This window comes from Neodiprion lecontei, chromosome 7, assembly GCF_021901455.1.
Source record: "Neodiprion lecontei isolate iyNeoLeco1 chromosome 7, iyNeoLeco1.1, whole genome shotgun sequence".
Lineage (NCBI taxonomy): Eukaryota > Metazoa > Arthropoda > Insecta > Hymenoptera > Diprionidae > Neodiprion > Neodiprion lecontei.
In genome coordinates this window covers 8,626,156-8,652,081 of record NC_060266.1, presented here as the reverse complement: position 1 = coordinate 8,652,081, position 25,926 = coordinate 8,626,156, and the positions used below count along the sequence as shown (strand labels likewise).

General features: G+C 39.1%; 1 protein-coding gene across 1 annotated transcript in view; it reads left to right on the top strand.

Annotated features, from left to right (window-relative positions):
* LOC107227614 (dynein axonemal heavy chain 2) overlaps positions 1–25,926 on the top strand; it is a 732,784-nt gene that overhangs the window by 575,410 nt on the left and 131,448 nt on the right. Inside the window, exons 33-35 of the mRNA XM_046746102.1 lie at positions 9,503–9,830; positions 19,085–19,249; positions 19,370–19,536. Coding sequence (XP_046602058.1) covers positions 9,503–9,830; positions 19,085–19,249; positions 19,370–19,536 — 660 coding nt within the window. The remainder of the gene's footprint in view (positions 1–9,502; positions 9,831–19,084; positions 19,250–19,369; positions 19,537–25,926) is intronic.

The window sequence follows — 25,926 nt, the reverse complement described above, 5'->3', positions numbered from 1 at the left end:
TGAAGATGCTCAAGAAGCGTGGGAGAAAAATATATGTTAAATAGTTAGGTTTTGACAATACACACAACAGTTGGATAAACGAATCGGACATGTAACATTTGAATAAATGAATTTTTTTGTAAAAAACGTACGTGTCTCTTTATTTTATACCCGACAAATAACAAGTATGCATCTTTATTTTTTAGACAATCGACAGACATATGAATCGTTGTACAATTTTCCATATTTCGGAGCGTTGTTATTCACCATCCTACATAATAACATTTCGTACATCATGTTACAGTTATAAAGTAGGTCCTACATAGATGACGATACGGTAATTACAAAGCTAAGGTGCAGGCTTGCAACCCCACGGAAGCGTGTCGGTTGCGTTTTGAAACACGATCCGCTTGTCGTCATTCCAGCTCAGTGCCACTTTCTGCAGTTCTACAGTGTATACCTCGTGCTTTCGACTTAATATCAAATGCTGATTTGAGGATGGATTTTCACGTTTCAACGCACAGTCCAAATAATCGTTGAAGGTTATTTTTCTTAACGCTGATCCTTTGACACCTTTGGCACGTTTATTGTCTTTCTCATCTCCCAAGACTCGGAATGCGTACAATTTAGCTCGTAACCCTACAAATTCCGACATGATTTTCCCGTTATTCTCGTCTTTCATCAAGCCGAGAACTTTTTTGTTTGCTCGAGGTATTCCGTAAACGTTGTCAAGAGGATAATCCGACGTGTCGAATTTGTGCAAGTCCTCCTTCATGTGTTCGTATATCGGTTGCCAAATTTCTGCTTAATGTAATTGTAATGAAAATCATAAATGTATGTTTTAGATAGATCCAGGATGGAGAAACCTGCATACAATGGTTTATTCAATTTGACTTTCGTCTTATTCATTTCGACGATAACCATCTCTTTGTCGAAAACGGTGCAGCTGTGAAAATTAGGCTTGGCTATGGTAGCTCTCGCACCGTACCGTCTATCCCATTCGGTGATCAATCGAACATCTCTGTACTTTCGCACGTTTTCCATAGTTTTGCCAAAAACTGCGTTGTTCATTAGCTTGTAAAAATTTTTCTCAAATTCGTTGTCAGATTTTTTTCGCAAATCGGTATTCAAATCTATATATTTTTTGAGCCACGGGGTTTGCCTGAATTTGAGAACTCTGTGAATTTGAAGTAATTTTAAGTCTAATTGTAAGCATTGTTTCAAAACGCTGTAGTGAACAACGTAGTTTTTCTTGGAAAATAGCGTGGGCGTCAATTTTGGCTGTTTATTGGTCGAAATCGGAGGTACATAGTGCTCCGGACACAATGGTAAATCCTTATGAGTTTCATGCAGTTCCGCAGGATATTCCAAATCTACCTCCAGCACGTAACCAAACTCCGCATCGTCCGAGATGGTACGAACGTCGCATTGTCTGAAGCCTGATACCCATACCAAGGAACTGTATGGCAGAGCAAAGCTCATAGCTGCACCGTACAAATTATTAACGTCAAAGTACATGAGATAAGATTCTTCGATCTCAGGATCGAATTCCTCTCCCATGTACCTGTTGTTGGCCTTTGCATATCTGTTCGAACACTGTGATACACCACCACGAATACCTTTTTCGATAAACATAACCATGTCTATGTCGGTGAGAAGCTCGAGTTCGATGCCTGTACATTTTAACATTGCATCAAACGACAGACCGGGCGCTGTGTAGTAATGTAACGGGTCCAGTTTGTACGTCGTCCAACAATTCTGTCGAAAATTTTGAAAAACGTCAGCCAGTAAAAACACGTCCGTCTGTAAATACAAGTCCGAATGCTCTCCCAAAGTTTGGACGTTAAAAGTTTGCCATACGTCGCACGCGTGTGTGTAATCGTCGTCTGATATATTCCGGTCGTTCAATATTGAATAAAACTGTTCTTTGGCTGGTAAATGTTTCTCCTCGAGCTTCTCCCAACTGTCTATGTATTCGTACGAGAAGACACCTTTCCTAGTCAATAACCGAAATTTGTTCAAGCTACTGCAGAATTTACGTGTTATTGTTTTTTGACAATCGTTCAGATACGATGATAATTTATCGAGGCTGCTAGGCATGAAACGGTACGAATCTATGAAACGGAACGTTACATCCGTTCCCGTAACGAATTTAGCAAAGGAAATGTTTTTTTCTTTATTAACAGGTATTAGTTCAACAGTACCTTCGAATGACGTTGCCAGGGCTTTGATCAGAAAATGCGAATCGTTACCCGACAGATTGTGGAATATCACTGGGTTAGTGTGTGAATTTTGGTAATTTAGATTACAGCTGCGGTGAGCAGCACCACGGTACTTTCCCGTGAAATGACAGTGATCCCGATGTTTCACGTCTGTGGGTGTGAACGGTTTTTCACAAACATGACAGACCGCCGATAGATCAAATTCGTTGATCTGATTGAAATTTAGTGGTTCCATCGGTACAACAGTCTTCTAGTATCCCTCTAACGAATGTGCCAATTCCTTTAACTTGTTCACAAACCATTGGATGCAAGTTTCTCCGCGATTAATTTTGAATTTTGAAAGCTAATCGTCAAACGCTCAATGCAGATAGTAAGCTATACTATACGGAAGATGCTTCTGATAAATTGTTCTATTTTTCCCAAAACTTTCATGTGTGGGCTGCAGCTAACATTCTAGCCTTGCGTAAACGCAGAACGGAACGGTTCCTTTGTGTTTAAAATTTCAAAATTTGAGAATCTTGTCCTCTTCTGCTGGTAAAATAACTTTGGTTTCGTTCGAATTCATGCAATCCACTCGGTGCTTCAACAAACATCTTTCGAAATCAAAATGAGACAGACACCTATCGCACAACCACGTCTGATGTGAGCGTCTGGAAATTTGGGAACTTGTCAATCTCGACAAATTTCGAATCCATACAAAATGATGTGTTACATTCTTTTCAATATTTTCCATACCATCATTGTCATCGTCGTTTTCAGACTCTATTACTAAAAGATGGATTGTAGGTTTATCAGACTTGTTTCGGCTTAGATAAATGGTTACGATTTCACTGCGTTTTTGTTTTTCCGTACTGTTTATACCATAAACGTTAATCGAGAGTTTGTTAAGTTTCTCAAATTTTGGAATCTGGTCTAAAGACATAGGAAAATGCAAACTGTCGTATTGTAGCACTGAGCTGAAATGTGGATGTGAAGTGATTTCGCTAGGATTGTTATTGGTTAGAAAGAGGGCTGCGGTGACCGACCATAGAAAGCAATATCAGTCGCTGTTGCGGATGTTGACGACAGCCTTCTTGTCTTGAACATCCTTTGGTAGTGGTGTGTATGTGAACACACCGCCTCGTAGTGGCACGTACTTGTTGATATTCACAGTCAAATTGATTATTTCAGTCAGCGACCAACCAGAGTCTCTCTCTTGAAAATCTTCCACCTTGGTCAACACTTTTTGCTTTACGTTCTCTTCGAACCACCCGTGTATGTCAGCTGACTGGAGGATGATCTGGTTTCTGGTGTTAGAATATTTCATTTCCTTAACAACTTCGGCGTTTTCCGTTATATTGAATTTACAACACAAGACACAGTTTGCTTTTAAACTTCCCACTTTTCGTAGCATTTTCTTGAATCTTGCAACGACGAGGTGTTTCGCATCTTCCAAAAACCTGTTCAAATCTTTATGCCGCAGATTGATAATGACTCCCGTTCGAATTCGGCTCTCGCAAGCTGTCTCCAAATCTTCCCACCGTACTCGATCGCTTCTTCGTCGGCTTCGTAATCCGTCACCCACTTTTTGAAATTGTTGAAATTTGACTTTCAACGATTTCATAATTCCAATTGTAGTCAAAATTCTTGTCTTCTCCCCGATCGTTGAGGCGTTGTTGCGTGATATTTTATTCAAAAGCCTGGTATTTGGGGTTCCGAATCGAATCCATTTTGCAATCTCTGCCGGTGACGATTTTTCAGATAAAATCTTGAACGCCGTTTCCATGATTTGTATTAATTTCAAACACTCTTCGGAATCCATGTTTCTTCTTCTTTCGATCACGCACTTGGCAAAGATAGAGTTGCGAAGCTTGCTCTAGAATGACCGCTCTACGCTGACACGGTCCCTTTTATGGGTAAACACCGACGTGACTCACACATTGCCGAAAATTCGGGAACGAACGTACGCAATATTCTTCAGCGAAAAAAATTACAAGATATTACTCGAACGAACCTGCAGCGCGTGAAGGATAGTAAGGCAGTTCTTGGAACTTGGCGAAGAAGTTTCGCAGGCCTCATGTACGAGAGAGAGCTGTGAGAGTGAACTAATCGCTAGAGTTATACATGGAACTGTGATAGGCTTAGTAGCTATCGTTCTCCAGGAGCGTTACGGGGATGTTTTACTCTGCCCCACGGTGTCAGTTTCACGATTTCGAGGTCTACGCACTAGTGCAGTAGGATAGAGTGAGAAAGATATATCCTGCAAACGTAACCGTCAAGTGTCAACCACTTTATGATTTGGTATTAGTTTAATCGTGAACCTAAAACATATGAAGAAGCTGTACGAAGAGTGGAGTGCTCCGTCCGTCTGATGAATTCATCAACAGTTGAGCTTGCAAACTGTGAAGGTGGGTGAATGAAATCAGTGCACTTATACAGTTTTTTACTTTGAGTGTACAACAATTTTCGATTTTACTTGAGTGAATAGAAATAATTTAATGCGTTTGCGCTTTGTTTTCAGAAGTTTCAACAGTGACACCCCTTGCACGTGCGCTTCGTTTTTCAGAAATTTCATCACCATCTAAACCGGTGAGTTGTATCAGAATATCACAATTTTTTTTATCGTTTTGCTATCGGCAAACAAGATTTCAGATGTGCGTTTACTTTTTTTGTCTCCTCAGACATGGAATACGTTCAGATGACGGCTACAATAAAAGTACCACAAGAATGGGCATATCTATTACCAACAAACCTATTAATGAACGGGATTGAAATGGCAATCAGTGCATTCGAAAGCAATGAGAGTGACATTTGCCTGCATCAAGCAGGAGTGTTGACGTTTTTAGAGCGTGAATCTGATGGCACTTGGTGGTTTCGAAAAGTGTAAGCTGATATCACATCTTCACAAAACAACAACTATTTTTCTTTTTTTTTCATTTTAATAATTTTTTTTGCTGTAGGAAAGAAATATTCATTTGTTGGTTAATTTATTCTTTAGTTTTCAAAGTATCGGGTGATACAATAGTTTCATGACGTTGACAAAATTTATTTGCTTTCTTTATTTTTTTATCATAACAATTATAAAACTTACATGGTTCTAGGTTTCTTCAATTTTCTCAAATTACACTGTTTGTTTTTTCTCTGTTTCAGATTATTATTGGACTAAAAACGTTGTTATTATGGAGAACAAAAAAAATGTGTATACGTTTTTTTATTAAATAAAAACTTTTGTTTTCTGATAGAAATTTATATCATCATCGTTCACATAATTTTCTTAAATGTTATTCATTATCATGATTGATTCTTCTACACATATACATACAATTGGAATGGAGATAACGATTCGGTTTTATTTGATGAAACTTATTCGAGAGTCGGAGACGCTGCACACGTTGTCCAGGTACCGTGTACAAATTAGGCGAGAGTCGACGCATCTTTGAATTCAATTTGACCGTACTGGCCGCCCAGATACTGCAAGAGCAACCGCTCCTCCTCCATCGTCTGCACCAATTTCTGGTATTGGGTCTCGTCCTTGTTCAGCAGTCGCACAATCCGTGCCGGTAAGAATACGCTGAATTCGTCTTTCAGATCTGTGACGATACGCTGTCCAAACCTCGTTTGGACTCGTCGAATGTTGGTGACTTTGTAGATTTCGAAAATTTCCAGCCCCGTCAATTTCTTCGTCGGTAGGAATCCGTTCATGCTTGCAACTTTGTTCAGTTTTGTGAAATCCATTGTTTAAATGTTTAGCAGTTACGTGTTTCTTGATAAATTTAGATTTGCTAACTTTTTTGTCACTTTGTTGAGTTCTGACTTCTGTTTATTAAAGGTTTTCAAGTCATGAGTATTTTTCAAGAACAGATCGATTCGCTGTTTTAGTTCTGCTTTATTTGGAGTTCTCCTCATGAGAGCTGAAGATGCAAGACTGTCTTTCTGACCTTAAATTCAGTCTTTTATAGCTGTATTCCTCCCACCAGGCACACAGAATCCTTGAAAAACTTCTAGAAGCTACCGAAATGATGTGTCTTCGATTGTACGTTAGAACCTTTCAGAATTCAACGTCGCACCGTAATCCGTTGTCCGCAGGCCGCTCGCCGTCAAGTCGAATCTCGTCGGACGATTCCGAGTATTGTTTTTCGTCGGAGGATTCCGAGAATCTTTCAGGGTCAAAGAAGCTCTTTCTCAGGTTCCCGGACCGCTCGCCGTCAAGTCGAAACTTGTCGAACGCATTGCTTGTCAGCCTACATTCGTTCAGGGTAGAAGCAGCCGCATACAAATTTCAGAACCTTCCAGAATTCGACGTCGTACCGCAATTCATTGTCGGCAGGCCGTTTGCCGTCGAGTCGGAACTCGTCGGACGATTCCGAGTATTGTTTTCGTCGGACGATTCCGAGAATTATTTTGTCTAAAATTCGTTCAAGGCCAAAGCGGGTCTTTCAGAATTCAACGTCGCACCGAAATCCTTTGACCGCATGCCGCTCACCGTCGAGTCGAAACACGTGAGACGAATTGTTTGTCAGTCTAGATTCGTTCAAGGCCGTGAGAATCTTCTCGACCCTTCTGGAAGCTCTCAAAACCTGACACATGCCAGGATTCTCGGTCGAACGTTTGAGGATCCACGGGGTCCGCTCGAACGCCTGACGATTCACGGACCGCGCTCGGTAATGCAGTTATCGATCCCGCTCGATGAGCATGATTTTCTTTACCGACAAAGAGCACAATTTATCCCACAAGGGGTAACACCACGGCAATTTTAGGCATTTTTTACCGACGATCATGGTCATTTGGAGGATTTTTTACCAACAATCATGGTCATTTGGGGGATTTCTTACAGACGATCATGGTCATTTGGGAGATTTTCTTACCGACAAGCGGTTGGCAGAGCACATTTTATCTTACGAGAGTGCGGGTAACCTTCAAGGGCTTACGTCTGGGATGCATGTATAGGCGGATTGGTGGGCTTGGTCGGTAAAGAAGGTGTTTCTATCCAGAACCGGCCTTGTTATACTACTGTGCTGGGTCTATAGTACCAAAAACTTCGTCACACTGCTAACGATAATGTGAGTAGTTTATCCATATTGCAGTGGATCCACGAAATAGAACAAAAAAAGGAGGTGGGGGGTTTAAATTTATTTTCTAATTCAAGGTCAAGTCTATTCAAGGATTTTACACACCATGATACCTCTGTTTTGAATTTGATGCATCAATCATGCTCAAATTTGACAAGTGCATTTCGCTGAGGAAGGACTCTAAAAAAAAACGTCGCTGAACCCCTTTGTCTTTTATCATTTTTTCTATACCTCCGCATACATCCCCACGTTTGCATGCAGGGGGAAGGGGGGCTGATTGGGGTAGGTACACGGGACGTGTTACAAGGCGTGATGTGAAGGTATTTGCTTGCGCACTACAGCTGAGCGATACCCTATGCGACAGTTCAAATACCAAGGAATTCAAATGAAACTTTTCATATTGTTCGCACATCGTCAAAACATGATTTATTTTCGAAACGATATAGGTTGTATGGCAAAATATCAGAAATAACTATTCCAAAGAAATTAAAATATCCAAATTAATGAACAAAATGACGCATCTTACTAAAACAATCATAACTTTGTTATTTTTCAATAAAAATAACCAAAAATGTAGGAGAGTTTCCTTGAGATATATTAATTTAAGAAAAAAAGGTAGAATAGTAACTTTTTGTTATGAAGGAAGAAATCTCATGAATAAAGCGATCTTCGTTTTATACTAAAAATATGACGTATTTTTATTGTTGAAACAGAATATCCCTGAATTTTACATTCACAAAGACTGGTAAAATATGATTACTTATTAAAAAAAAAGTGGAAAAGTATATTATCAAATTACGCGCCTGAACAATGGTCGCAAATCGTAAAGCTGTGTTCTTTGCAGATAGGGTATTGACAAGATGTATAAACTTTCTTGCTCTCTTTGTCTTCTTTGCTGGTACAATTTGTATATCACTGGGCATGCGGCAGTTCAATTCTTTGATGAGGATGTGATAATCGGACATTTAATTTTAAAATGCCTGCGATTCTATACCTGATTTCTCTTCTAAGCACTCGAAAGTTCTTGATACACTTGGGTACAGGTGAGATTACTCAACTTTAGACACCTATCGCACATATTAACGGTCCAAGAAAGACGCAACTGGTTTGGAGGCATAGTGGTATGTTCGAACTAATGCCATATGGTGCCACAGACGGGATTTTTTTAGATTCAGGTACTTCAAATTAACGAAGAAGAGATGTGGGGTCGTTTGTACCCCGGTGTATCAAACAAGGGTTAGGAATCATAGAATTCTGCTGCACCCACTCTCATGTTCCATTATATCAGCAAATTCTGGTATTTTTTACACCAACAGTAACGTATCAAATATATTTAACCATTGAAACGGACTTTCAAAGGTTTTCATGCATATCGAGTGATTTCGACGTAGTTTTTCTCGCCGCTCATAATGATAATAATGATAATATATATTTATTCGTCACAATTATGTTTTGCAATACATGTATTTATTAGAGTAGAGAAGAGTAGGGGGTTGGGAGTAATAGATAGAAACACCCGCATTTGTGCGAGGGGCAAGGGAAACTGCCGAAAACCTTGTCCAGGTGTAGCCGGACTCGAGTTCAAAGCACTGACCTGCAACGAGGCGTCTGAACGACGCCGCGACGTGACCTGTCTTACATGCTTGCAAATTGCCGTTCTGGACCTAATTGACAACCAAGGGATTTGAACGCGAGTCCTCCCGCTCCGCAGTTACGAGTGCTAGCACCTGAGCTCATACGGTCATGCTATCCAAGACAAACAGATGCCGTCACTAACTTACATATAATATGTGAGAAAGTTTTCACTCCACAGTTCTAGTTTTATGCATCTTTACTCTAGTCTTAGCCACTTCTACAGCATTTCCGGTGAAAATACTCGAAGCACGAGGAAATTTCGTTTTCTATCAGTTTTTGTTGTCATTTTTGTTTAAAAACATGCAGGGTTTCAATTCAAGCAACTCAAGTTTTGACTACTCGATATGTCTTCAGCACAAAGTTCACATCTTTCATGAATACCATGATTCTTGTTTAAAATGCTTTTTGGATTAGCATATTATTGTACTTGCACTACACAGAACTGTATCAATTTTCATTTACAGCTACTGATACGCAGTTTTTATCCCAGGATGTGTATTTGGTTGAATTACTTTTTTTACTCAATGTCAACTAGGGTAGGATGAGTGTGACAAATTTTTCACGTTTTTTTGCATTTAACGTCATAGCAAAAGAATATACTGACACATTTATCTGCAGAATGTTGGTGGAAAAGCAGGGAGAGCTTGCCGAACAGTCTAATAAACTTCGAAATGGCCTGTTCAAAATTGATGATACCCGTACAAAAGTGACTGAAATGGCAGCGGCACTTGAAATAACTCAGGAGCAGGTTCTCACCTCTACAAAGGAGTGCGAGGAGTTCTTAGTGGCAATAGTGAATCAACGGCGGGATGCTGATGAGACTCAAAAAGCTGTCACGGTGAAATCCATTCGGATAACAGAGGAGTCGGAAGAATGTAAGAAACTTGAAGCAATTGCTCGGGCCGATCTTGCTACAGTGGAACCAGCCTTGGCTGAAGCAATGAAGGTCAGACTCTTAGTAGATATTCCATTCATTTCTCTTCTCATTTGAGATTCTATTTATCATGAGAAACGTGGCACTTCTTCAGACAATCTAAGTATTGTATTAGCAATTTCAGTTAACATCATATAACAAGATATTGTTACGATGATGACCTGACTATTTAGTAGATACCGCGGAAAATACTCAATACAGAGCCCCTTTAGTTTTATCAAGTGTACAACGTCTTGTAAAGCTTTCCCTAAAACATGAAAATGTGTTCTCAACTGAACCTCAATACTGGGTATACCCCTACTTTCTTTCTCTTCTAAATTTCTTACAGTCACGTTATAGTCTGCCCCTATCTCTATCCGGCTTCACGCCACTCGTTATCGCCTTAACTCAGTTAATTTCATTTTCCATTCGACAGCATTCTAATTAGAACTAATATGTATAGTTCTCTGCCAGGTGTATTGCTATACCGATTTTTATCGAATGCTATAGATGCTGTGTCTATTTATAACATCTCGACTAGCTTAGTATTGTGGAAAGGTAATGGTAATTTGGGCAAAGAGAGAAAGACACTCGGCAACGACATACTTATTCCAATAATATAAAACAAAAATAGTATATTGTAACAATTTCAGCTATGCAAAAAGAAAAATAATAAATTAACAAGATTCCAGAATGCTACGGCAATCTAACTGAAATTGGAACAAAATAATTTCGCTCTTCACGAATCATAAAATCGAATGCGGTCATTGAACCAACTATAGCGTAATCATCGTAGCACTAACATTACCGAGCTCTATAGCTCGTAACAAAATCCCGAATTGTAATCTGATTCTAATTTATCGTAATTAATCGAAGCCGTTAATTGCTATACACTCAGTAACCTAATTAACTTTCGCAGTAGCCGCACTATCAATCAAATCCTTTACAATTTACGAACTTACGAACTACTCACAAATCATTACACATAGCGTAATCGTAATTTTAATGTTTCAATAACGCTTCACTAGTCTACGCACTTGTCAACATAGTTACAGAATCAATTTTCACACTGATTACGTTACATTTACACTTTGACTTGACTATAATCTTAGGCCTAAACTAAATTGTTGCACATTTGATCACAAAACGAAGAGCCAATCGTAACAAAGACAAGGCCAACCGCAATCGCAATCAATTCTATAATTTAAATCCTTATCATTATCGTAAATCATCTTGAATACTGCGTAACCGAAACCGTAAACACACAATAAATCGTTTCCCCTCAACTCTACCAAACAGTGCGCAACCGCTACTGTGAACTTAATTAACAAAGTGACGGTTATTATTGATAAAGAGAAACGCAATCAGAAATCCACTGAGATTCTCAACAATTTGCAAGCTTATGAAAAAATGTAATGATCTAATTGATAAGATAGAAATGCAGGTTAATGATCTGGTTAATATTATTAAAAAGAAGGGATTCCTCTCTAGGCAAACAGCAATTTCATTGAAATCACACAACTAACTTCTACCTAAAATACATATTGAACTAAAAATTCATAAACCTAACGTACCACTTCGACCTATTGTTTCAATTTTAAATACCCCAGCATAAAAACTTTCGGAATATTGTGCAGGTATTCTTTCGAACATAGTCGCCAAAACAAGATATGATGATACTGATTCTTAATCGTTTGTAAAACAAATTAATGGCATGGAAATTCCTGACAGTCATATATTGTTATTCCTAGATCCCTCCCCTTCTCACTAATATTTCGATCAATTTGGCTATAGCTATTGTTAAGAATAACTAGACAGACACAAAACAACACACGGCTTTTCTCAAGATTGAATTTTTGAAAGCGGCAGAAATTTGCCTCAATTCAACTTACTTTATTCACAATAATTGTTTTCACTAGAAAATTTTTAGTGTAGTATTGGGTTCTCCGGTAAGTCCTGTAATATCTGATCTAGTCATGGAAAAACTAGAGAAGTCCGTTGTTAACAATTTTCAGTTCAAGTTACCTTTTTACAAGCGATATGTGTATGATATCACATGTGCCAATAATGACAAAATACAAGTCTTACTTCATCCCTTCAACACTTTTCATCCACGTTTAAATTTTAAATTGGAAAGCAACAAGAAAACCAGTTTTCTAGACGGTTTGATTATCAATGATAAAACGACAGTAAGAACAGACTGGCATAGAAAAATAACTTAGTCAGGTAGATGTATAAATTTTAACTGACATCACCCTCTTCAGTTTAAACAAAGTGTGAAAAAATATAGGTTCAGCTCATTCTAGATTCGGAAAGAAAAATTAAAAGTTTACGAAAAATACACTAAGAACAATGATTGTCCACAAAAATTTAAACGCACAGAGTGGAAAAATTCTAGAACTGTACAAAATCAAAAGATCCAAACCACATGTATTCCAACAATAACATCAATTTCGTTAATTTCTTCCTTTCGTAAATGGTATTTCACAACAAACAAAACATATTTTGAAGAAAAAAAAAAAAAATACAAGTAACCTACAAAATTTGAAACACTGGAATTCGAACACTGAATTTCCAGCACTGTAGGTTTTTTCTCTGACATCTAAAATGCCTACTGTAGAAAAACTAAACACGATCTATAGAATAAATTGTAATAATCGCACAAAATTCAATTTCGAACACTCCTCTCGTCATTTGAAAATCGAATTTCGGATCACAAATATGACATTAAATCTTATGATCCTAGATAAAAATATACTATAATGATGTAGAAAATGATAATATATAAATTATATTATCACGCTATGATGAATATACCGTGAGGTTTTCTTGACAAGACCTGCTCGTAACGTGCGATTCAACTTGCTCAACTTTAATTGACTGACATTCGTTTTCGTAGTTTGAAGCAAGCCTTTGTCGGCCAGAACAAATTCCCTAGAAACTACCGATTGAGAGTGAAAACCAATCACGAGTTCTGGTTACGCATGTAAACTAGACGAGCTGCAATTGTTGAGCACGTCTTTCCAAGAGAATCTTTGGGTATGATCATGATTAGAGATCTTCCCCAAATATAGTATCGGGTACTATTATTTAAATTCCAATTTTTCCATGCAAGCATGATACGCGAATGAAATTTCTCAAATGATCGATTTCGTAACTATAGAAATCCCATTACAAAACACTTTGTAAAACACACTAGGCGATGACATAATGACTCAGTCATGCCATCCCGCTTTCTGATCTGGATGCGTAATTTCCTACGCTTGACATGAAGAATCATCTGATGTATTTTACAACGTCTTTCATGACGTTTCCTTTTTTTAGCGTCTGTTCCACGTTAGTTCTAGCTGGGATTCTTCCGTCAGGATAAAGATTATTGTAAGAATGCTAGAATGAAATTGGAGGATCGTGTGTACTGAATTCGATGTGATACGTGTGTCACGTGCGGAGCGGTCTCGCACGCGACGGCTTCAACCCTCTAGATCTCACAGAGGTTTATATTTAATTTTTAGGTGGGTTGGTAGGTGAACGTCCTCTACAGGGCGTTCCCTGGGAAATGGTTTGGAGGATTTCAATTGTATTGCACCAATATTTTGAAGGAAGCAAAGTAAAAATGTTTAATGAATCAAAAACTACAAGCAGAAAAGGTTCTAAACAAGGAAGCTTACACTATTTCTTATACTACTCACGTTCTCTCTCTCTCGCACTTACTCTTCGGTGGTTCAGCTCCGAATTCGCAGAACGGCTCACGCTTTCACACTCACATTCAATTAAGACTACACAACTTGATTAAGTTCGTGGCACAGCTTCCTACACTTAAAGTCTAACTTCGAAGGCTAACGTCGCGACACGAGACGCTTGGATCACCGCGTGTAGATTTAAAGGAATGCTCTCTCTAATCGTCGGAGACCCAAGACTTATAACTCTATACTCGACAGCTTTGAAGGAGCCTGTTTCCGTTGACGTTGGTTTGATCCTGTCTCTAACGGGACTGCCTTCGCTCGCTCGTCCGACACCCCTTGGAACGTCGGGCGGCGAGCGAGTTTCCGCTGAATTTACAATTCGATGTTTTCGCTAAATACACAGTTCCAGACAAAGGCTCGCCTCGCGACAGTCATCCTCGAAGCGCGTGGTTTCGCGCTTGCCTCATCCCGGTGTTGATTACACCCGGGATCCGGCGGGCGCGAAGACGCTGACGTTGCTGGCTGTCCAACTACGCCGTTGCGCTTGGCTACTCCACGAACTGGTTATAATAAAATATTTTGTATAGACTAACTAAAACTATGCTTCCTTGTTTCTAGAGATAATAATAATATATAAAATAATGATTGATATGATCGGTAATATATTATAGTTTTGGGTAAATATGCGGCGCTCGTGACACGTGAAGAACTCAGTGTATTGTTTCTTAATATCTGCTTCCGGCACTCTGTAGTAATTTTTCTTTTATGTCGTCATACCATTTTCCTTCGTTCTTAGATAAGTCTTTTATTTGTAATTGTATTTATCAGGTTACCGGTATTCACACTGACGCGAGCCCTTTTCTTCTTTCATATCTGCGCGCGCTTTCTATCCCGTCTACAATTTCGCGGTCTGTACCATTTTCTATACCATATACCAAGTTTGGCACGCTCGCGGAGGTACATAATTGGGTGAGTCGTCGTTAATCGTGAAAGAAGGCACTGACCGTTGAAGGAATAGCGCGCAGAAACCGGGAATTCATGCACGCATAGTCAGTCTGATCGAGTCTTCGACACCATTAGCTATGCCACACGTTTTTTCTCAGATAATATAGCATTTTCTTTCTCTCGTACTTGAACTTTTGAGTCTCTACGCCCCTCTATCGCGCAGTAGGTTCTCAACAGCCGATCGAACCTTCATAGTTTTACGCTTTCGGGCTTCTGGATCTCAACCAATCTCCGGAAACCTATTAATCGTGCACTCACTTGACACTACTCTATTTCTGTAATTTCAAGGAGTTGTTATGCCTTAGTGGCTTTTCAACTACGAGCAAATAAATTTCATTCATTTTTTTGGCTCAATTGAGTGTTTAGATTAATTTATTTGGACTCATACTTCGTCATTCAATCCTCATTCTCTCTCAAAAAGAAAGTCACGGAAGCCTTCCATGTTGGAACGTTCTTAGCTATCGCTAGTAAGGTGATCTGTGTCTCCAAACTTGTCTGACCCTGCACACCCCCTCCCTTCATGAATTTCTCGGGTGTGTATTGCCACAGTTGCTAATTTGAATCTGTTCGCTGCCACGGAAACGATGCAACCCTGTCGGAAAGCTTCTTAGCACCTGCCTGACCTACCGCCTGTGATGCTCTTTCCCAAATACACAATAAAAATGCATTGAAAACTCGATTGTTAGCCTAATTATCCGTGCTTATAACGCTTAGCAAAAAGGTTTCTCAAGAAAATTTCATCTATATGTTTTTCAGAGGCTACATTTTTTTATCATACACCACATAGTGCGGTACTCTATCAGCGGTTAGCCATTTCACATACGACTCGGCATAGCGTTATGCTCTGATAACGATGACAGCGATCGGGATAATGTGGGTTTTGTGGAACACTATGGAAAATAAAAATTGTAAATTGTATCAAATTCACAATTATTTATCATATATTTCTCCACAAATGAATTTTATAGTTTTCACATTTATATTACAAAAACGGATGAAAATTTTCAAGAAATATTTATAATTGTAATAAATTCTGTTTCTTCTAGATACGTAAATAATTCTATTTAATACATTATTCCTTAATTCTGTGTATAAGCTAGGATATCATCGCATATAATTTTAATAATTTCTACTTCCAGGAAAAACGAATAATTTTTATTGAATATCCTATGTATAAACTAGGATGTAATTGTATATTGTAATGGATTCTATTAGTATTTTCTTCATATTGTCTGTATTTTTTCTATAGATGTTTGCACTCCTGGAAGTCTTTAATTAGAGAATTTGGACCATCCACTATATCACCGTCGGGTCCTGATGTATAATGCAGAGTGCATTTGCGGTATCTGGCAATGTTGTGGTCCATTTTCATATTCTCAGGCAGTTTATCCCACACATCATTGACGGGGTTTGATGCAAACGTGTAGATGAATTCTTTCGGTAAAAAGCGATATCCTCTGACCTCATCTCCTTCAAGCTGCCCAATTCTTTGTACAGGCGGAATGATTTCTCGAGAAAACCGGTGCACTCCCCCAAATACTATTTCTCCAGATGCTGGACGTTTTTCAAGGCGTAGTATGTCAGGATATATTCAGGGCCACCATCATACCAAATTACTCCTCTCGCATTTTTTTTCTTTCTTGACAGGACGTCTCTGTGGTTTAAGTCGTGCCGGGGTGCCACTCCCATATATCTCAATTTTTCCAGCACAGGGGGCGCAGTTTGCAAATCTTCCATATTATTAACCAGCGTTGTATTATCAAGGATCCCTGCCAGCAATGCTTTCTTCCCCTCGCCATGGACGTATATGTAACATGCATTTTTCCGCATTTTTCTTACAATCTTCGGTATATCCTCGTCAGATTTGTTGTCGGCATTTCATGGTGGTCCATGATGATTGTGTGTTAATCATGCGCTAGTAGCTCTGCAATCAATTAGTCAACTAGTCAAGTCACAAGATGGCTTTATGATGATGTGCTCGAAACCCAATCTGTTTATATCGATGACTGAACTTCCTTGGGCACAAGCTTCTTGCCATCACCGATGAAACATTGCACGTCTACGATAATTGCCATGTCGCAAAGGAATGTTGCGCTCGATTTTTTTTCAAATACAGGTAGAAGTCTAACTATTTAGCCTTCTACACACATGCTTTTATGCCCTCGCCGATGAATTTCGTAGAAGTAGAGGGGATATCATCGATTATTTATGGTACACTACTGTATGAAAATTCATACTTGTTGAATTCACCGCCGTACTATTTCAACTCATTATCGAATCTTTTTGTAGAGCCCTCGCGATTCTCGGTGGTAAGAAGACGTTGTATTCCCCTACAATCGTAGCCAAGACACGTACCCCGAATTTTTTTTCGACTAGTCGTAGCCTGGTGACGTCACACACCTCATCAATTTCGAGTTACGAGATCTTCTTAGTTGGCTGATTCTCCAGACGGCTGACGTGGTTTATTTTCATCAGATCCATCGCGTTTTCGATAAGAGCTTCGTTTTATATAAATATGAACACGACGAGTGAAGACGATGAGATTATAGTGACCAGAGAAGTGAATTCAAACATGTTTTTAGTAAATTGCAAAATTAACGACGGAGTCAGGAATCGAACCTGGTATCTAGAGATGCTTTGCCGGAAACTTACTCCACCAGACTTTCTAACCGTCCTGACTACACTGTCTTTAATTTCTTTCAACGCCATATTCGAATTCGTTTTGTTTTCGTGCACCGTGTATTTGTATACGTAATAGAATTCGTCGCTGAGAGACATTGGATACTATATTTCGATATATATGGCATGTTAAGGCGTGTATAATACACAACTTGTTTCGCCTTATTAGAGCGGACCCGGCCGTTCTTAATACTATATGAAAAAGTAATATTGATTACACTGGTCAACAGTGGTTTTGTTGCTCTTGATATTTGAGTCGTCTTAGAAAGATTCGATGTCAACGACCTTAGGAGTAAGCGTAGTTTTTCGAAATTGGCTCTAGTTATTCATTTTATCGACATTTTCATATATGACTCAAAAAAGCGATGTTTAGGTGAAAAATTCGATTTCTTTTTTTTAACATCTAAAGTTTATCAAAAAAATACTATCAATAACCTTAGTTATGCTAACTTTATTCGGGCAGAAGTATAAAAAATATAAGAAATATAATACTTTGTTGTTCTCGCCATGAAAAAGAGGGCACAACCAGTTTCTTCGAAAGGGAGGGTATTGGGGTGTTCCGAAAAAAAAATAATTAAAAAATTTCTCTCAAACACGCATCAAACTTTCGGTAGAGCATCTTATATAGAATATCTCAGCCAAATACGAACTTTTAATATTGATTTTTTTCCATTTTCCATTTAAATAACAGATAAAAAAATTTAGGAAAAAATATATCTCATAAACGTCTGACATATAAACCATCTAAACGTACATCTAATAAACTATCTGTATTAACAGATTCTTATAGGAAATTTCACGCTCTATAAAAAACTACTGATATAGAACTTTAACCGTTCAAGAGAAATTAGAATACAATACTACAATAACATAAAAACCAGAGCCAATCTAATATAATCATAATTATATTCGTAAGTCTTACGTTCTCAAACACCAGGATACACAGAAAAAATCAGAGCAACAAAAAAAAGTATTTATTTTGTAGAGCTGTGTTATTAACCCTTTCGGTACAGACGCATTCTACATCGCGCCGTCCCCGCTGACCGAGCAGTCGCGGCAGGCGTCCGTACTTGCGGAACAACTGCAAGCGCCAGTCAGACGCACAATACCCTGCTATCTTACGCAGAGCGAGTGCAGTCGCTTGTAAAAAAATGCTTAAAAAATTATAACATAATGTTGGGTTACCATGGTCACCGTTCGTACATAACGAGCGTCAGGTGTTGGGTGACTATAGTCACCGCTCGTACAGAGCGAGCGTCGGGCGTTGGGTGACTATAGTCACCGCTCGGACAGAGCGAGGGTCGGGCGTGGGGTGACTGCAGTCACCGATCGGTCCGAAAGGGTTAACGAGAAAAAATGCTAGAGAAGTGAAGGCTGTTCAAATCACCAAAAATATGTTCGAATTTACTTTTCTGGCATCTTGTCGGTAACTACAACTGTTGGTAAGGCTGAAGCATCGTCTTGCGGTGGACATTCGAAACAAAGCTGACTAAAAAATCGTGACTAATCAAATAAAGGGTGTATCTACCACCTGCGTCAACACTTCAGTCGCTAAAATGTCTGCAACCTGGCGACAAAAATTATGAAAATCCGCTCATCCGAATCCAAAACTTCATTGCTCGCCCGTCTAATGGTAACAATTCAAAATGGTCACCCATCAAACAGCACAGAATCGCATTATCGCAATCTATGTCGGTCAGACCGATCGGTAATGTATGTGACGCTATCTATGATGGTGCTTTTGTTGGTAACACCTCCGCTGGCAAGGCTTACCCTGTGCTTACTGACTGTTGGTAAGGTAGGGTTCAGGGTTGACCCGGTCAGTACGCCACCATTGTGATTCAGAACTTTCATATTTTATCAATTCCTATTACATTGCTAGTTCATAATTCAAACAATATTCTCAATGGTTGATTTCAGGCACTTGATGCCTTGAACAAGAAGGACTTATCGGAAATAAAATCATTCACTCGGCCACCTGCAAAAGTAGAAATGGTGATGGAAGCTGTTATGTTACTGAAATCTTCCGAACCATCGTGGGCTGAATCTAAAAGGCAACTTGGAGACGTGAATTTCTTGAACACGGTGAGTAAGAGTATCACATGTATACGTGTAGAAAGTGGGTTCAGAGTGCGTGACGATTAAATTTATCTCGTATATCAGTGAGAAGCTACATTTCCATATTAAATGTCTCCTTTGTTCTAGTTACGAGATTTTGATAAAGACCACATATCAGACAAGACGTTGAAAACGATAGGTCGATACACAGCTAATCCAGATTTCGACCCCATAAAAGTGGGAATCGTATCTGTTGCTGCCAAGTCCTTGTGTATGTGGGTCATAGCTATGGAAAAATATGGAAAACTTTACAGGTACGGATTCCGCATACCTCAAATACCGGAAAGTGGAGTACACATGCGTCACACATGAATCGATTTTATACGACTTGAAACAGCTCAGCGTGCACCACGAACTGCAGCAAACCTAAAGTTCACTAAGATCGATCGAGATGCCTATAGCTCGCCGACGAGTGATATGCAAGAAATTGGAAACTATTTCGTCTATTAAGTTGATAGAAGTTTGTAGCGCGCACCGAGTGGCATTTACTCGTGTAAATTCTATACATATGTCGACGCATGCGCACTTGACCGCTTCCTGTTTATGGTATGTGACACTATGCCATTTAAGTGATCACAATCCTTGATGACAAGGTTAGTATTAAAGTCAAGACTATTTTACTAAGTTAAAATCAAATGTATCACTTGGATAACACAGGGGTTATAAAACGGGTAATATACAATGATCATTCACTGATTTCTTAACAAACTTGTACCTAAGCATTGAACATCATCATGTAACTCTGTGGTACTACAATTTCCGAGAAATGACCGTGAGTGTTCGCAATGTTTTTTCCTTCTTTCAATTCTAGTAACAATTATCACCTCTAAGCTATAACGGTAAGAAAGTATGAGGATTTGGATTTGCTAGGTATTGTCGAATGAAAATATTGACATGTATTGTAGAGACTTATTAATTGCTCTGCCGAAAGTGAGGAAATGGAAAACGAAATAATTTACCCATACTCATTAGTGTGAAGAATAGCAACTCTTTGATCCAACGTTTACAAGTTGTGATTATTCTACCAAACGATCACTCACATAGAAATTTTCACGTTGAATATAACATTGCTCCTGGGTAGAAGTGTGAAAAATATCTTATGAGTAACTATGAACGTGTAAGGACTCAACATTACGTATGTAATTTCACAAAATCAAATAGCCGCAAGTTGGGGTTATGAAAGTGTTCTCTTTTGTTTCGGAAAAACGGCAAACTCTCCTTCGAGCCAAGTTGCTTACTATGAAACTTATATCAGATTTGAAAAATTCAGTGTCCTAGATTCGTCAGTTAAATGAAGAGAATTAAGGATACACAAAAAGTTGATGCAACTTCAAATTTCAGACGCGATAAGATGAATATGAAATTAAATGAAATGAAACTTAGTAAACAATAGATCTGTTTTTGAATATAAGTCGAGAAAGAAGAAGATTCACGTCGATGAGTTGTGAATAGATTTGGATAACAATTCAAGTATTGTGATTCTGGTTTGACATCAACGTAGAAAGATTGACCTTATATAAGAAAATCGAGGAGAGGTAAGAATGGCTCCAATTTTGGAATAAAACTGACGAGGGGAACCCACCAACGTCCCCCCACCAATTCAATTCAAATTTGTCACACGTGTAGGCCATGACTAGCAGTCTAACTGGTGCAAGTAGTCAGACGCGCCTCTCAAAATTAACCAATTTCGAAAAATCCGGTATCGAAATATCCTTAATATACTTTCTACGTTGGGGAGTTTTCAAAGAATGCGTGGCGCAGTGTTAAAGCGCTTTGTTTCATAGCCGCAAGGTCGCTGAATCGAATCTCGGCGCTCGCAATTTTTTTCTTTTCATTTTTTTTTTCATCATTCACGTTATTCTAAAAACAGATGTATCACGATTGCGCCAATTGTTTATTTTTATTAATCAATTATTATCGAAAAAAATTAGTATTTTTATCACGTCTCCTGTGAAAAATCGAACTTACCACGAAAATATACAATCTTTATTCTTGCACAATGGCAATAATTTTTAATATTTTATTGTTGTTTCCAATGCTTCTACGACAAGTAGCTTCTACTACCACCCTGCTTCGTGCAGTGTTCTATAAATATAATAATATCAAACAAATAAAAATATTGATTTTGCACAAGTTTTCGTGTATACTTTCTTCATTTCCAATCTCCTAAAAAAAAATAATAATAATATTCCCAATTCCGCGTTATTCTCTTTTATATGTAAAATAATGATAATCAACTGTGAATAAAATATTGAAAATTATTGACATTGTACAAGAATAAAGTATTGTATATTTGTGTGGGAAGTTTGATTTTTCACAGGAGACGTGATAAAAATACTAATTTTTTTTCGATAACAATTGATTAATAAAAATTAATAATTGGCACAATCGTAATATATCTGTTTTAAGAATAACGTGAAGGATGAAAAAAAATTTTTCTAAATTGCGAACATCGAGATTCGATCCAGCGACCTTGCGTTTATTATACAAAGCGCTTAAACGCTGCGCCAAGTGCTCTTCAAAAGTTTCTTAACGTAGGCAGTATATCAAGGATATTTCGATATCGGATTTTTCGAAATTGGTTAATTTTGAGAGGCGCGTCTTACTACTTGCACCAGTTAGACTGCTAGTCATGGCCTACACGTGTGACAAATTTGAATTGAATCGATGGGGGGACGTTGGTGGGTTCCCCTCGTGAGATGGAAAGAATTGACGTGGATAAGCGGTAAATAATTTTGAATGGAAAATCAAAAAGGTAAACAAATTCATCCAGTTTTAGATTAAAATTGAGACAGTAGAATATTTGTGTAGATAAGTGGTAAAAAGATTTAAATTTGATTTTCTCACCGTTTCAAGTCCGACAGTTACGAGATAATGGTTATAAGTGAAAATCTAATTTTCGTACTTCCGGCAGGGTTGTCCGTAAGCCCGGAGATACACTGACCACTCGCTAATTTGGATTTGATTAATCGTTAAATGCATTAAAAGGGAATAATATACTACTTTCGTCGCGCTTTTCAAGTAAATAACGTTAACATTGTGGTTGAGTCGAAAATAAAGTTATTTTAAGCCTCTAATTCGATACAAATATCAACCAGTGAAGATTTGCGTATCTCTTTTTGTTTCGAACCGTCGACGAATAAAAGTGCGTGCTACAGAAGTTCACTCTTCGTCAATGAAACCTCGGATTTCTAGTCATGATACGAAACTTTGAAGTTTGTGAACATCACGTACAACAACGCCTAATGATTGTAACTCATATTCCAAGTTCAGATTGTTGTCCGGATAATTTTGGGAATTCGAGAAGAGTGATTCGCATCAGTGATGTTACAGTGGAACTAATCGTGGTTTCTTCAAATGGGTGGACGGTTTCATAGTCCACACGTGTTTCCTGGTTATTGGTAGCAAACGATACTCTTACAAATCCCAGCTGCAGCAACTTGTGGAAACGGGTGATATTCCTCGATGGAGTCATTTGACAGCATAGAATTATAGAATCTACTTCTCTGATTAAAAAAATTACATTGGAATCACTTGCGATCTTATCGGAATCAGCTCATACTTCGTGTTAGCGATGATCTTGCGATAGTTTTCAGCAAGCCCAACATCATATTCAGAAAATTAACTACTTCTGAGTTACCAACGGCGTCGGTAACTTTTTGTTTTTCTGCTATATTGAGCTATCCGATAACTTCCATGAACCAACTCCTTCCTCAGACTGATCGTCGATTACAGATGTTATTCACGAGTTTTTTTTGAGGCACAGTGTTACTGCTGCTTGATAATTTCACCGAGGGACGCTGCACCTGTTTCTGTTCGGATATCGATTTTTTCGTCTCGGTGTCCGACATGCATTTATTATGACAAAATAGAATTTATACAAATTTTTATATGATCCGAGTCAGCGGGTTGGCACTTAATGCTTTAAGATAAAAGCCGTATACGACTATCCAGAATCAAATCATTCCCGACTGAGTTGGGTTGAATGACAACGTTTCCAAATGCTAATGGAACTTGTAAGTTTTTCACTACGGTTGATGGTAACAGAATATTTTTGAAGCGCTCTATATAAGTAGTGTATATATGACAGTTCTGGACCACCGCCCTCCCCCGCCCCCTCCCCCCTCCCCGCCCCCCTCCCCCTCCCCCGCCCCCCACTTCCCCCCTCACGCCCTCCTTCCCCCCTCACACCCCCTTTCCCCCTCGCTCCCCCCGCCCCACCCGAATCCGCGGCCCTCCCCCCCTCCCCCCTGAATCTGCGGCGCTACCCCCCCCCGCGAATCCGGGATTTGACACACACACACACACACACACACACACACACTAAATAATTCCTGTCGAGACTTGTTTGGCGCAGGAAAGCCGCACATAAATCGGGTAGGGTAAAAACCCGCTAGATCTATTGTAAAAATTCCAGGAAATGACCCCTGAAGGAAGGTTTAAAACAGCGTTTTGAATGCTTTTAACAATTTTTTCATTTAACATCAATTACATTTAGTCTTCTTATTCTATTCTAAATTATCTTATTCTAAATTTTAACGATTAAAATTATACATATTATTTTCAATATCCATATTAATTAAACATATCATTATTCCAAAATTGATTTATACCAATTTTTGAAAAGTACCACTGATCGGATTATATTCAACAATGCGATCATGCAAGATCATGCAGTAGGCAGAAGTGTGTGGCGGGAACGTAATGCTACAGTCAGATTCCAATCGAATGTCCACAGGTCCAGTTTTCAATGTTTCGTTCTACTTGGAGCAATCGATGACGATAAGGGGAGCTTGGTTTATAAATTCACGCCTCGAAAGCAAAGGCTCAGCTTCTTTGTTATAGTAGCTCATTTGAAACCGAACATACATATCATAGAGAATGGCGTATTGATTATTGTATATATCAAGATTCATATTTCCGTAGGGATAGCACTGTAAGTTGGGGAAGAGTTTTACATCTCTGATCCGACAATGATCAAATACGCCAGCATTTTTCAGCGGCTCGTTTCTCCTTGCAGTTTGAAATCCTAGAACGACATATCTCGGCTTCTCAAGCTGCGTCGATGTCTTGACTGACCATATATGCCGCGTTGTTGATGGAAGCATCGGATACACGTACGTTTCCCAAGAACGAAAACTCATGGATATGGCCGGATCCTTGGCGATGTAGTTGAGTAGCTGGATTTTCGGTTTATCTGCCAGTTTGATGTAGGGCAACAACCACTCGATTTTATTCAGGGTGATTTTAAAGTTTTCCGTCGCCGAGCTCTGAATCACGGCATTCAAATCAGTGTTGGAACGCGTGAGAATTAACTCGTGTTTAGCGTTGACGATGACTCGACGATAATCTTCGGCGAAGCCTAGCACATAATTTAACGGCAAGACAACATCGAAATTTCCAGCGGCATCGGTTAGTTCCTTATCCCCACTCAACCACCCGGTATTCTCCAGACTATATTGCTGGCCTGGAGTCAAGGATACGTAACCCTTCATAGTGCTGGTGATGCCAACATTTTTATTCCGATCAATCTCTACACCGTTCAACTCGTAGCGAACTTCCTCAAACAAATGACAAACGGCCATATTGATCAATTTCGTAACCGTCACAGCAGCCACACCATCATCCTTTGTGATTTTTCCGTGAATGTGTAGAGAGCTTTTACTGGGCAGTAGACACAAGTCTTGATGTTGAACAACAATATGGATTTCATCGTTGTACTGGAAGGTGGATGATGCAAACGGTTGATGAGCATAAATCTCAGAGTGCGCGATCGATTCGTCGAATACCACAGGTTTCTGTATTCTTATTATTTCTTCCATGGTAACACACACAGGATGCAGCGAACACGAATTTTTATTTTCCAAAATTTCCACGTAATCGAAGACCTAGGCTCTGGAGAAACCGAACGTTCAGAGGTGTCAGTCTCGTAGGCGGTGTGAACGTTGTCAGAGGTGTCGGGCGACTGGCGATTTTTGGCCATGACGTTTGAGTTTTATAACTTTTGCCCGACTTTCTCGTCTCAAACACGATTCCCATTATTTGAGTGATTTCACGCGTAAACGTACAGTAATCGTTTCGCCGCGAAAATTAATGAGCTCGTCGTCTTGATCGACTATTCTCAGCTGTAAATGATGTATCGACTGTACGGAGATTGGCAGGCAAATGACGTTGGTAGGCACTTCGACAATCTTATATCCGGATATAACGGTTGGGAAAAATTCGTGAATCGTGTGAGCTTGACGCCCGTTTATGTACGCCCCTGTGGTTATGCTACACTCAACGCGTAAAGTATTAACCTTCAGTATGGCTACGGGTAATTCAGATTTATGAGTAACGTTTCGCGATAGCTCTACCGCCTTAAATCCCAATGATCGGCCGATCAAATCTTTGGGCTTAAAGTCTACCACATGATTGCATGTAACTTTACTGTTCAGCTCGTTGTTGTTAGCTGTCAGACTGAGGGTGATGTCGGAGGGTAGCTCCTTATGTAGAAAATTTTCAATATCCTCAATTTCATAGCATCCCGTGGGTATCGCGATGCTCTCTCTGCTGTTGTCCGCTCGTTTCAGGTAAAATTTATTACACCTCTCATGAATATTGGGTATTGAATTGAATGTCAGGAAATCGACGAGTCCGAGAAC